Here is a 13224-nt window from a genome sequence, read left to right as displayed (position 1 = left end):
ACTACTAATAATAAAACCTTACAATTACAAAAATTACCCAAGTTTTGAAAGATAGATGAGAAAAATACTCAACAATCAATCAACTACCTATCTTCCTGTGATGTTACACTTTGAATCTTCTCAGAACGTGGTCAGTCTCTCTGGAGCCACGGATTAGATTGGATTGGTCTTTTAGGTACTGCTGTCTGTCTCTGGGGTTTCCTCCCCTCCTGCGCTTCTAGATTTTTTTTGCAAAAATGTACTTTATTCATAAAATATCTGAAAGAACATTACAAAATATTTCAAAATGGCCATCACCAAAAGTGCAATAATCAAGTTTTCCACACAGATCATGTTGCACCCTGAGGTGCTTCAATACAATCAATGGACATTACAGATATTCCAAAATAGTCATAGCAGACAGTCAGTGCAATAATATTTAAGTTGTCTACATAGATCATGTTGCACCCTGAGGTGCTTCAATACAATATGTAATATTCACTGCATACATTCAATGTGAGTCATACAGCCTGAGGGGTCAATGCAATTCTCAGCCCTTCGGTGCACTATGGCTGAAAGGCCTTAGCCAGTGACCTTTCCCCATTGCGCTTGCACTTCTAGATGCAGCAGTCTGTCTCTGGGTCCTCCTTTTCTCGTGCTGTTGTCTGTCTCCAGGTCCTCTTATCTTCTGCTCTCCATACCTGTTGACTAACGTCTCCCCTATAATTTGTCTTGTCTGAGATCCTATACCCTACCTGTCCTTCCCTCAACCTGATCAGTTTAAATAATCTCCTGTTGTTTCCCTAATGTTTTTCCCAAGTCTCATTGTCCCTATTTATTGTGGGAGAGACGGGTTATACTTAAACTAATTCCCAATTGTTTTTGCAGATCACATTGTTTTTCTCATACGTGTCTACCAGCTCCTCATTTACCGTCTTGACTCCTTTTGATAAACTCCCTTTCTATCTCAAACACAGAGTGTGTGTATATTGTGTATCCACTGTCTTTGAATTTTGAGCCAATTTTCATTTATGTGATTTTTAAGCCCTCCATATTTCTTTTTGTGGCATTTCTTCTGTGGGTAATTCAGATGAGAAGTTAAACCGAGGTCTTGTCTGCCCTTAGTTACACATAAAAATCCCATGGCACTGTTTCAAAGAAGAGCAGGAGAGCTCTCCCTGGTTTCCTGGCCAATTTTCATCCCTCAGTTAATATCACTGAAACAGATTATCTGTTATTATCACATTGCTAATCTGATGTTGGTAATTGGCTGCTGCATTTCCTACAATACAACAGTGACTACACTTCAATAAAGTATTGGCTGAAATGTGCTTTGGCATATCCTGAGGCCATGAGAGGTGCTGGATAAAGCTTGTCTGTTTTTACCATGAAGTTAGTATCTGTCCCTTCTGACTCTCAAGATCTACTGCTGTAGATGCACGTAGGCAACTAGCATTCTATAAAGGAAAGGTCTTTCATTTATAAGAGCGTCTTCCATAACCTCAGGGCATCCCATAGTGCTTTAAATCCAATGGAGTATTTCTGATGTGTTGTCACTAATGCACTGTCGAAAACATGCTTGGCTGTAACTTCCAGGTCATCTAATTGGGGTGGTGTAACCCAAAGATGCGCTTGGGGACGCCCCGCCCCACCGGAGGTTTCCGAGTAAGATTTGCATGGCAACTGTCCAGAATGAAAACTTCCTCTGAAATTGCCAAGTGCTGGGAACCACCGAAAGTTCAATTTAAATCGCGAACTTCGGATGGTTTCAACAGGCTTAACGTCAACGGTTACCTGGAGAAAGCTAGAAGAATTAAAACCTCTTCTAATTCCGGGTAAGTATTGTACAGACCCACACCAACATCACACAGGACTCCCCACACCGCAGGGGTCTGCCCCACCCCTAAGGGTCTACAACCCCCCCACCCCCCTGATGGGAGCTCCCGAACCATGGGATATCCCCACCCCCACGGACACTCTTTCTGCCCTGCCCCATCCCCACCCCACTCCCAGCCACTTCTGACTTCCGCCTTTCACCCGCACTGCAAACCCCCCCACCCCCCCACCACCAATGCCTGAGGTGAACCAACACACACCAGTGACCCCCCACCCCATCCCCCCCCGCCCCAACTCCAAGGCCCAACCAGTTCTCCCTCCCCACCCCAAGGCCTGACCTGAACCCTCCCCCTGTCCCCACTGTGGTACAATCTGACCTGATCTCTTTCTCCCCACCCCACCCACCGCCCCAATCCAAATCCTACCCACTTACCTTATATACTTGCCTTTACCCTGGCCTCTCAAGGACTTATAAACTTGGCTAGCCTTTCAACTCACCTGGTTTACAGCAGCTAGTGATAATTTATCTCTAGTATCTTGGGTTTTTTTTCAGCAATTATTCCTTTGTCATGACAATGCTATTCCTGATTGCATTGTCCTCCTTCTCCAATCCCTGAATGTTTCCTCTCCAGCTCTGATATTAGTCTCTATCGCTTGGCTCAGATAAATTCCTTGTGAAATCTAACAGAATCCAGTCGCCCTCAAAACTCTGTCCACCTCTGTATGTTCCCAACCTTCCATTGCTCTCTAGTGTCTTTAAGCTTGCTGATTTAAACCAGTTTTCACACCTTTCCTCCCCTCTTATATCCACCTTACTCATTTTGTGAATGTATCACAGCAAACATACAATAAGGGCTGGATCATCACTTCTCTGCTCTTCTCTGTTATTACCTGAGTGGGAAAAATGTTAAAGGGTACAGAGAAAGAGCAAAGGCAAGGTTAAAATCAATAGGTTCAACAAGGGATAAGAACTGACACAGGCACAAGGGACCTGCTGCATTGAAGTATGTGTTTTGATTATATTTTTGTGTTCTCAATTACTGTCTCCATGCTATGCTGGGTGATTAAGTAGCTAGGTGTGAGTTAACTGAAGGATGTCCTCTTCATGCATTGTTTTTTCTTTCATAGGTAGTTCTAGAAAAACTAGAGCATGATTTGAGGGAAGTGAATCAGAACCAGCAAACTCTGAAACAGAACTTTCTGGAACTCACTGAACTCAAACACCTGCTGAAAAAAACACAGGATTTCTTTGAGGTAACTCTAGCACAAACAATACCCTGAGATACAAAGAGCATTGGAATGCTGGATTATAATTGTTTGAGTTTACGATGTCACCACACATAGTATATGGAGGAATTATTCATCGAGTCTTTTGAAGCAGTCAAAAGGACAGGACAAAACATGCCTAAAACTCAAATTAAAACATCCACCACGAGCTCGCCAGCCAGAACTTTTCCAAATTCTAGGTTCTCCCACCGCTGGGACCAAAACCAGGTCTCAAGCCAGCAGATGGATAGTAGGGCACTGGGAGTCAATTTACTTGTGGCAGACAATTTTTTTTCTTTATGGGATGTGAGCATCACTGGCAAGGTCAGGATTTGTTACCCATCCCTAGTTGCCCTTGTAAAGGTTATGGTGGGCCACCTTCTTGAACCGCTGCAGTCCCTATGGTGTAGCTACACACACACTGCTGTTAGGAAGGGAGTTCCAGCCTTTTGACCCAGTGACAGTGAAGGAACAGTGATATAATTCCAAATCAGGATGGTGTGTGGCTTGGAGGGGATCTTGCAGGTGGTGGTGTTCCCAAGCATCTGCTGCCCTTGTCCTTCTAGGTGGTAGAGATGTGGATTTGGAAGGTGCTGTCTAAAGAGCCTTGCTGAGTTCTGTAGTGCATCATTTAGATGGTATACAATGCTGCCACTGTGTGCCAGTTGAGGGAGTGAATGTTTAAGGTAGTGGATGCAGTGCTAATTAACTGAGCTTCTGTTCTGGATGGTGTTGCACTTCTTGAGTCTTGTTGGAGCTGCACTCATCCAGGCAAGTGGACAGCGGTCCATCAAACTCCTGAGTTGTACCTTGTAGATGGTGGACAGGCTTTGAGGAAACAGGTTAGTTACTCATCACAGGCTTCTCAGACCTTGACCTGTTAATGTAGTCACAGTATTTGTATGACTGGCCCAGTTAAGTTTGTTGTCAGTGATAACCCCAGGATGTCGATGATGGGGTATTCAGCGATGGTAATGCCATTAAATGTCAAGGAGCGATAGTTAGATTCTCTCTTGTTGGAGATGGTCATTGTCCACCACTTATGTGGCACAAATGTTACTTTCCACTTATAGACCCAAGCCTGAATGTTGTCCATGTCTTGCTGCAAATGGACGTGGACATCTTCAGTATCTGAGCAGTCACAAATGATGCTGAACATTGTGCAATCATCAGCGAACATCCCCACTTCTGATCTTATGCTACATGGAAGGTCGTTGATGGAGCAGCTGAAGATGGTTGGGCCTAGGAGAGCACCCTGAGGAACTCCTGCGGTGATGTCCTGGAACTGAGGCGTTTGCTTTCTAACAACCACAACTATCTTCCTTTGTGCTAGGTATGACTCCAACCAGCAGAGAGTTTTCCCCTTTACTCTAATAGACTTCAGTTTGCTAGGGCTCCTTGATATCACACTTGGTCACATGCCGAGGGTAGTCACTCTCACCTCTGGAACTCAGCTCTTTTGTCCATGTTTGGACCAAGGCGGTAATAAGATCTGATGGCCCAGTCAGAGGGCCGACAGCCTCAGCAGCACCAGAAATAGAGGTGGCCACTGCTGAGACTGCAGATTGAAGCAAAGGGTGCCTCCATGTTGAGACTCCCTTGGGTGAATAAGTATTGTTTTTTACTTCACGCCAGCCTGTCTGGCCCAGTGACTGGAGGGGTGAATCCTCCAGCTGCAGTATCAGAGCTTTGGGTCTTCTCTGTGGGCCATGGAACAGCCATAAAGGGAAAACCTGCTGGGAGACCCCCACAGTTTAGTTGGCAGACCTCTCCATGCAGTGGGGGCTTGTCCTGATGTCAGCAAATTGCAGGCGGGGAGTGGAAAGTGACTGTTAATTGACCGATTGAGTGATTTAATTGTCCACCCACCTCTGGTCAGTTGGGCGGCTGTGGCACTGGCACTCGCACCATTTACAACATCTCAGAGACAGGAAGATTTTGGGCATCTCTCCTGACCCCCTCCGCCACCTTGTGATGAGACCTCCTGCTTCCCAGCCTGTCTCCAGAGGTTTGGTAAAGTCCAGCCCATTGCACCTGTGGAGAAACCCTTATCTACAGAATGCATTGCTGCAACTCAGAGTCTTCTCTGAGAAAGCCTCGCAAACCCATGAATCCCACCACACAGAAGGGCCACAGCAGCAGGTTTATGGAGTTACCGTCACCATCTTCAAGTTTCCCTCCTTGCATCACTCTGACATGGACATAACGCTTTTCCTTCATTTTTGTTGGGTCAAAATCTTACCTAACAGCATTTTTGATGTACCTTCACCATACAGACTGCGGTTCAAGAAGGCAGCTCACCATCACCTTCCTAAGGGCCTTTGGGATATGCAATAAATGCTGGCCTTACCAACAATGCCCATGTCATCAGAACGAATAATTAAAAATATAAACCCTTAACACAGGGATTGGATGACCAGGAAAGATGTACTGTACTATTCTTTTCTGTAGTCCACTGGAATTCCCTCCCTAAACCTCTCCACCTCTCTGTCCTCCATTAAGTTCCTCCTTAAAATCTACTACTTTAACCAAGCTTTTGGTCACCTGACATCTTTCTTATTGGCTTGGTGGAAAGGTTTGTACAGTAATGCTCCCTGTGAGGTGTCTTAGGATGTTTTCCTTCCTCAAAGGCATTATATCAATGCAATCTGTTACTTTAATTGTGTCACCAATGTCCCTGGAACAAATATTTTTAAAAAAGAATCATTCCCACACGTGCTGCTATGTGAATTGATAACACCTCTCATTTAAGGGTGCCAAATTTTAGGTTGTGCTTAACTCTGTGAAAACTGTTCGCAGTCAACTAGTTATTTGGGGCACAATCTCTCTCCCTCCTCACTAAGCTCCCCTGACAGAAGCAATGGGGGGAAAAAAGTATTTGCCGTTACACTATGCAGGCACAATAGACAGAAATTTAGTACTTCTGTATGCAGCAGAACATCATCCATGTTACAGTTACTTTGCTAAAATTGTTTGCAATGGCAGAATCATAGATCCACAAGAAGAAACAGTTCCCTGAGACCTAGCTGAACTAAAAGATCTCTCAACCATCCAGTCTTATGTAGGATGTCATGACATTAAAGTATCGCAGAGAAAAGTACAAGATTTGCCATCCACCAGTCACCAGGCTTTAGTGCTTCAGCAGCAAACCACAGTCCCCATCTTGAGCATTGTTTCAAGTTCCACTGCAGATATGAACAGAATTTCTTCTTGACAGACTGAAGCGAATTTAACCGACGATTTCTTCAGTGAAGATACAATGCACCTTCTGGAACTGCAGACTGCGTCCGGAGTGATTGCTTCTGGCAGACTGGGGTAAGTGAAGTGCAACAATGACCTGGCACACTTCAGGAGGCATCTGTTTTGGTTGCACTGCATATTGCAGCCAATTTCAAGGCATTCTAGTCTTTATATCCAGTTAACAGATTGTTATGTATACTTGATTTATCACATTGAAAATAAGTATTAGCTTGGGTCATGTGGAAACCTATTGCAATGCTCAACCCTTAAGCCTAAATTAATGAGAAACTGTTATAAGTGGAGTTTCTACTTGATTGAGTTCAGTGCAAGGAATCTCCCCATCAGGACGTGGCTCCTTATTTAAATACATGCAACATAGGTTGGTAAGAATCAAAGCATCTGGACCTCCAACTGTGTATCAGAGTACTGCTGGAGTTATAAGAGCATAACAAAAGAAATAGGAATAGGAGTAGACCATTCGGCCCCTCGAGGCTGCTCCGCCATTTAATAAGATCATGGCTGATCTTGCGTCTTGATTTCCACATTCCCATCTAACCCCAATAACCTTTGATTCCCTGGCCTAACAAGAATATACCTGCCTCTGCCTTAAAAATATTCAATAACCCCACCTCCACCACCTTCTGAGGCAGAGAATTCCAAAGTCACATAACACTGAGAATTTCTCCTTATCTCTCTCCTAAAAGGGTGACCCCTAATTTTAAAACAATGGCCCCAGTTCTGGACTCACCCACAAGAGGAAGCATCCTTTTTGATGTCCACCTTGTCAAGGCCGTTCAGGATCTTATATACTTCAATCAAATCACACCTCACTCTTCTAAACTCCAGCGGAAACAAACCCAGTGCCCAAACTTTCCTCACAAGACAACCCATCCAGTGAACAGCATGGAGAGCACTGGGTGATATTGTTAGCAACTCTGAATGCTCCCTGCTGCCAAATGTCCTGCTCTCTCGCTTCTACCATTGATTGTTTGACATGTCACTTCTCACAGCACACACTATCACACAGCCCATTGGAAGCCAACAGCTCTTCGTTATCTGATTTGATAAATCTTGACTGCTAGTCAAACAGTCACTTTTCCCACCTAATATTTTCATGGTGAAAGAAAAGCTTTTGAAAAAAAATATATCACTTTTTTAATGACCTTTGGTAACCTTCTCCTGGGCTGCGATTGCACTAGGACCCAAGAAATTAATCTTTAATTTCTGGAGACTCCAGTCTGACCTTGGAAGGTTGGCAACTCTGCTTCCCATAATTTGTACACCCTCTATAGCCGATGCAGGAAGCCGATATCTGAATCCGGCAGGCCCATAGAACAGGCTGATTGACCATCAGCCTGCCTCATTAATGCGATGTGGAGGGATTGGGTCTTTTAATTCCAGAAAACTAATACCATTCAGGATTGCATAGGCCTACCTGGGCAAGCAGCAGTTGATTAAGTTGCAGCCGTGGCCTGCACAAACCTGGGTTGTCCAGAAGCCTTGGCACCTGCCAAACTGAGCCTAAACTGTCTGGACTTTAGTGCGTGAGGAGTGCAGAGAGTACAGAGAATTCAAGTGAATTGTAGGTTGCTGCCAGTGTTAGACGAAGCAAATATAGTCTAACACTTTCAGCAACCTACAGTCTGCTTACATTACTGCGATAGTGAGACAGAGTTTAGAAGCACTCACCAACATGACTGCAGTAAAACAGCCCATAAGGAAAGGATTTTAGTTGCCTGCCTGCAAACCCTTCCCTTCTTAGCCTCTGTGTAAGAAGTTTGCAAAATCCATTGCAGTCAGTCCAGAATAGAAATTCACAACATTCTCTCCTCCTGCTAGACAGGACAGTGATGACCATGCATGTGCCCTGCTTCACGTTGACCCCACAAAGATGGCAGTGGTTAACTCTGGCCTTTCATCAGTTTACAACTGCGCATGCAGGGCGTTGGCAGTAAAAGTAGCCTTTTAATTAACACAAAGTAGAGGATGTTCCAAACTACTATGCTGCTCAATGCTTATGTGTTTATTACCTGGTCATTATCACATTGTTTCTGGGAGTTTGCAATGCACAAATTGGCTTCTGCTTTTCCGACAGTAATAATGGTTCAAAAAAGGGCTTCTTAACTGAAGAGCAATTGGATACATAATGAGATAATTAATGATTCATACTTTTTCTGACTGACTGGCTTTCCCTCTCTCCTCCCCGTGTCTGGCATTCTCTCCATCAACCCCCTCCCCCCTCTGTCTGTCTTTGCCCTCCCCCCTCTGTCTGTCTTTGCCCTCCCCCGCCTCCCCCCTCTGTCTGTCTTTGGCACCCCCCCGCCTATCCCCTTCCCCCCCCGTCTGTCTTTGCCCCCCCACCACCCCCCCCCGTCTGTCTTTGCCCCCCCCCACCGTCTCTGCTCCCCCTCCTGTTCCCCGTATCAGTCTTTTCTCTCTCCCCACCCCCCCGGAGCTGGTGGTGTCTTGGTAATGTAGCTGGACTAGTAATCCAGAGGTCCAGGCCAATGCTCTGGGGACACTGGTTCAAGTCCCAGCATGGCAGCTGGTGAAATTCAATTAAGAAACCTGGAATGTAAAGCTAGTCTCGTTAATGGTGAAATGATCATTGATTGTCATTTAAAAAACCATCTTGTTCACTAGTGTCCTTTAGGAAGGAAATCTGCCATCCTTATCTGTTCTGGCCTACACGTGACTCCAGACTCTCAGCAATGTGGTTGACCCTTAACTGCCCTCTGAAATGAACTAGCAAAGTCAGTTCAAGAGCAATTAGGGATGGGCAACAAATGCTGGTTCACCAGTGACATTCACATCGCATGAAAGAAAAAAGAAAAAAAATTACAGACCTGCCCACCTCGGTTCCTGACCCCAAATCGGGGCAAAAGTCCTGCCCCATGTCCTACCATAATCCTTGAACTTGAATAACTGAGCAGGAACACAGTTAACATATTGTGCATATCTGAAAGTACGGTCGCACTCAATAGTTTAAAGACTCCCCAAGGCCCTCATAGATCATTTTCTGGTGACTGATTGATTGTTTCAGGTTTATAGCTGGTGTGATTCGGAGAGAGAGAATGGCTGCCTTTGAACGCTTACTCTGGAGAGCTTGCAGAGGAAATGTCTACATGAAGCAGTCTGAAATGGAAGTTCCCTTGGAAGATCCAAACACTGTAAGGAATTCTTAAATTAACTCAAGAATGGTAATTTCTTAATAATTCTAATGTCAAGGTCAAATGAAAGAACAGGAAGTTAGAAATCTGAAATTAGAGAAAACACAGCAGAGAAGTTAACTATCTGGTTGCAGATTCATCATCAGAAATTTGCTCCTTCCTTTGTTGTGTATTTGTTTCCTCAACACTATTTAACAATAACTTGCAATACCCTTACCACTATTTATCCCTGGATCAATATCACTAGCTTATCTGCTCATTGTCTCCTTGCTGCTTTGGGATCTTGCTGCACACAAATTCGCTTCCTCCCTTATTGTGGGATTACTCTGGAAACGCGAGAGAGAGTGTTCTTTGTCTACATGTTAAATCATGTATTGCTGACAAGTGTCTCACCAGCTACCCTACCCCTAACCATCAGACTCCCCTGAGGCCCTTGTAGATCTTGTTGTCCTCTCAGGACCATCAAGCTTGGGGCTATGGTTGGCTCTGCAACAAGTGGATTATTTTGTCATGGTCCTGCCACTGGACTCATTAAGCATTGGCAGCACTGGTGTTGGGCCCTGGTTTGGGTGTGACCCAATTTCTAAGCCAGAGTCTTTAACCTAAATACTGAGTTAGTGTTTTAGGTAGAGTGTTTTAAGATTGACCAGAGGAGATTCCTGAAATGGAAGTGACAAAAACAAACAGGGGAGGAAGAAGCAGAAGTTACCGGTCAAAAGTGCGGGGATGCCCTGGGAAAGAGGAAAGGTCTTTGAAACATCAACCAGTCTTTGCTGTTTCAGATGCCGACTGACATGCAATGTGCAAGGTTCTTTCTCAAGTTTTTTACATGAAGGATTTTTATCTTTCTACAGCTGCATTGCTGTTAGTCTGGTGTGAAGTAGACTTAAGACAAAATGAGTGCAGTGAAGCTGTCCCCTTTATGTCTGCTCCACTCAGTTGGTAGCACACTCCTACCTGAGTTAGAAGGTTGAGCGTTCAAGCCCAAATCCAGGCAGTAAGCACCCAATCCAGGCTGACACTTCAGTGCAGTAATGAAGGTGTGCTGCATTGCGGGGGGAACCTGCCTTCAAATTCTGAAGATCACATGGCTTTAATTGAAGAATAGGGAGTACCTCAGTTCCCTAAACAATGGCCTTCTCTTCACCAACTCCACCAAACTAAAAAAATAACTGATTATTCATCATGATGCTATTAAGACTTTGGCTACCTTTCTTGCGACGCAGCCAATGGTAAGTGCTGAGTTGTTTAAATACCTGAGGGAAACTTGAGACAACTGCCACAACTACTTTTTTTTCAATTTGTATGTTTCGAGATGCAGGTTTTGAATTCAGTTGTAATAAGACCACTGAGCCTTATAGGTTTTTTACAAAATTAGATTAAACATTTATTAATAAGAGAAATGATTTTAAGCACATACATGTCTACAAATTACCACTATAATAACTTCTAAATCCCCTAATTAATCTCACTCCCAGTTACACCTCCGTTAAAACACACAGATTTTAAAAGACCCAGGCAAAGAAAACATGATACCCGGAACAATGCAATTAAAAGTGCGTTTCCTTAACTTCAGTTCTTTGTAGACAGCAGCTTGAGGCTTAGATACTGAAGGCATTTCACACTGGTTAGATATTAAAATGCCTACCCTTCCACACAGCCTTCGCTCCTTTGTATATGTTAAACATTCCCATTGTTTCACTGTCTTTGGACTTTAGCTCCCTAATCATATAAAAAATAATGGTACCAATTTTACCAGTAATCTTTGGGAAAAAATAAACAGTTTCTGAAATTCACCTGGCTAGATGACACATTTCACCCCTCCTTTGAGAACAATCTAGTCTGGTTTATTTAAAAATGCAAATGTCCTTTTACACCTTACATTCTAAACTTCCCCCATGTTCACCTACTTAACATTTCAAATCTAGTTTATCTTAGAACCCATCAAAGCCTTCAGACCAGCTGTCTTTAATCCAATTAAGACTCTCTCTCTCACTCACTTACTAATGCAGACACACATACATATAGACAGTTTTACCACTATTTTCCAATAAATTCCAATAACATTAAACCTTCCTGACACCTTGAAGACCAACAATGACTGCACATCAAATAATTGCATGTGAAACACCTGGAGATGTTGCTGAGAAACATCATAAAGTGCTGCATAAATTCTAGACCACCTTGCTGTCTATTTGACAGATTATTATGTTTTGCAGCTCGTGGAGGTACAGAAGAATGTGTTCATCATCTTCTTTCAAGGGGAACAGCTGAGACACAAAGTGAAGAAGATTTGCGATGGGTGAGATGATCACATCAGTGTAGTGGGTATAATGATGTGCCAGCACTTTCCAGGCCTCTTGTTTTTTAAGTTGAGAAGCCTAGGGTAAAGTGCCAAGGCTCACAAATGGGCCTTCTGATTTTCAAATGTTTTCTTTCCTTGAAGTTGGGTCAAAAGAATTGGAGTTGCTGGTAAATGTGTCACTGAACAGTAATCATGCTGAAGCTGTATAATGGCTTTGTCACCTGCTCACGGAGCTCAATTCTAGTTGCTGCACTGCAGAAGAGAGCAAAGACTGCCAGATTGAATGAAATATTACTGCCCGTACAGCTGGTTAACAATCTGAAATGTTAACACCATTCACCAACACACTCAACAATCTGGCAATCCAATGAGCTGCTGGTTATGAATGCAACGCCTCATAATTCCAGTGATTTATCATGGAAACCACCAACTCATTAAACTCGTGGTCAGTTCACTCCAGAAATAGAAAGGAGGTTAATTCTCAAGGAATTGAAAGGTCCAGACCTTCCTGGTACTTGAGCATGTTCGTTGACGGTGGCTCAAAATGTGGTGCCCCAACCCGTTGGCACCAATGCAACCCAATAGTGTTCATCGCCTTAGTGTAGAAGTGAAATGAGGGAGTGGCAATCTGAGAATTTGGGTCCCTGCTTGAGTTTGCCTGTCTTTTAGATATTAAGAAAATTGAGTGGTCTCAAGTTTCCAAAAGGCACTGCACAACTATGTAGTTCCATAGATGCAATATTATATGTCAGGTAGAAAATAATGGAGTGCCAGCTAATGTTACGTGACAGCCCTAAACCAAACACTTGGCCATCCTCTTCCATTTCCAAAAGATTAAGGACAATGCATAACCAATATTTCCTAGAAGCTATTCATTGAGTGGCGATGAAAAAAATGATGGGTGCGTCTCACCAATGCCCTGTATAACTGAAGCATAACATCCTTCCTTTCGTGTTCAATCCTTCTCGTAAGAAAAGATAGCATTCCATTAGCCGTCTTAATTACTTGCTGTACCAGAACATCCAGATCCCTCTGCACCTCAGAATTATGCAGTCATTCTCCATTTAAGTAGTACTCTCCTTTTTTGTTCTTCTTGCCAAAGTGAACAACTTCACGTTTTCCCACATTAAACTCCATTTGCCAGATCTTTGCCCACTCACCCAACCTATCTATATCCATCTGCAACCTCCTCATGTCCTCTTCACAACATACTTTCCTACCTGTATTTGTCATCTGCAAATTTAGCTACCATGTCTTCACTCCCCTCATCTAAGTCATTTATGTAAATTGTAAAACGTTGAGGTCCCAGTTCAGACCCCTGTGGGAATCTACTTGTCACATCCTGCCAATCAGCAAAATACCCATTTATGCATACACTCTGCTTTCTGCCAGCCAGCCAATATGTTACCCCCTACACCATGTGCTTTT

General features: G+C 43.7%; 1 protein-coding gene across 2 annotated transcripts in view; it reads left to right on the top strand.

The window, feature by feature from the left end:
- LOC121293100 (V-type proton ATPase 116 kDa subunit a-like) overlaps positions 1–13224 on the top strand; it is a 107499-nt gene that overhangs the window by 42837 nt on the left and 51438 nt on the right. For both annotated transcript variants that reach the window (XM_041215731.1, XM_041215730.1), the window contains 4 exons: positions 2944–3069; positions 6299–6396; positions 9365–9491; positions 11711–11793. In XM_041215731.1, the coding sequence (XP_041071665.1) occupies positions 2944–3069; positions 6299–6396; positions 9365–9491; positions 11711–11793 (434 nt within the window). The remainder of the gene's footprint in view (positions 1–2943; positions 3070–6298; positions 6397–9364; positions 9492–11710; positions 11794–13224) is intronic.

Source organism: Carcharodon carcharias, chromosome 21 (assembly GCF_017639515.1).
Source record: "Carcharodon carcharias isolate sCarCar2 chromosome 21, sCarCar2.pri, whole genome shotgun sequence".
NCBI classification, from domain to species: Eukaryota; Metazoa; Chordata; class Chondrichthyes; order Lamniformes; family Lamnidae; genus Carcharodon; species Carcharodon carcharias.
The sequence above is the reverse complement of the archived record's forward strand: the minus strand, read 5'-3'. Positions and strand labels throughout refer to the sequence as shown.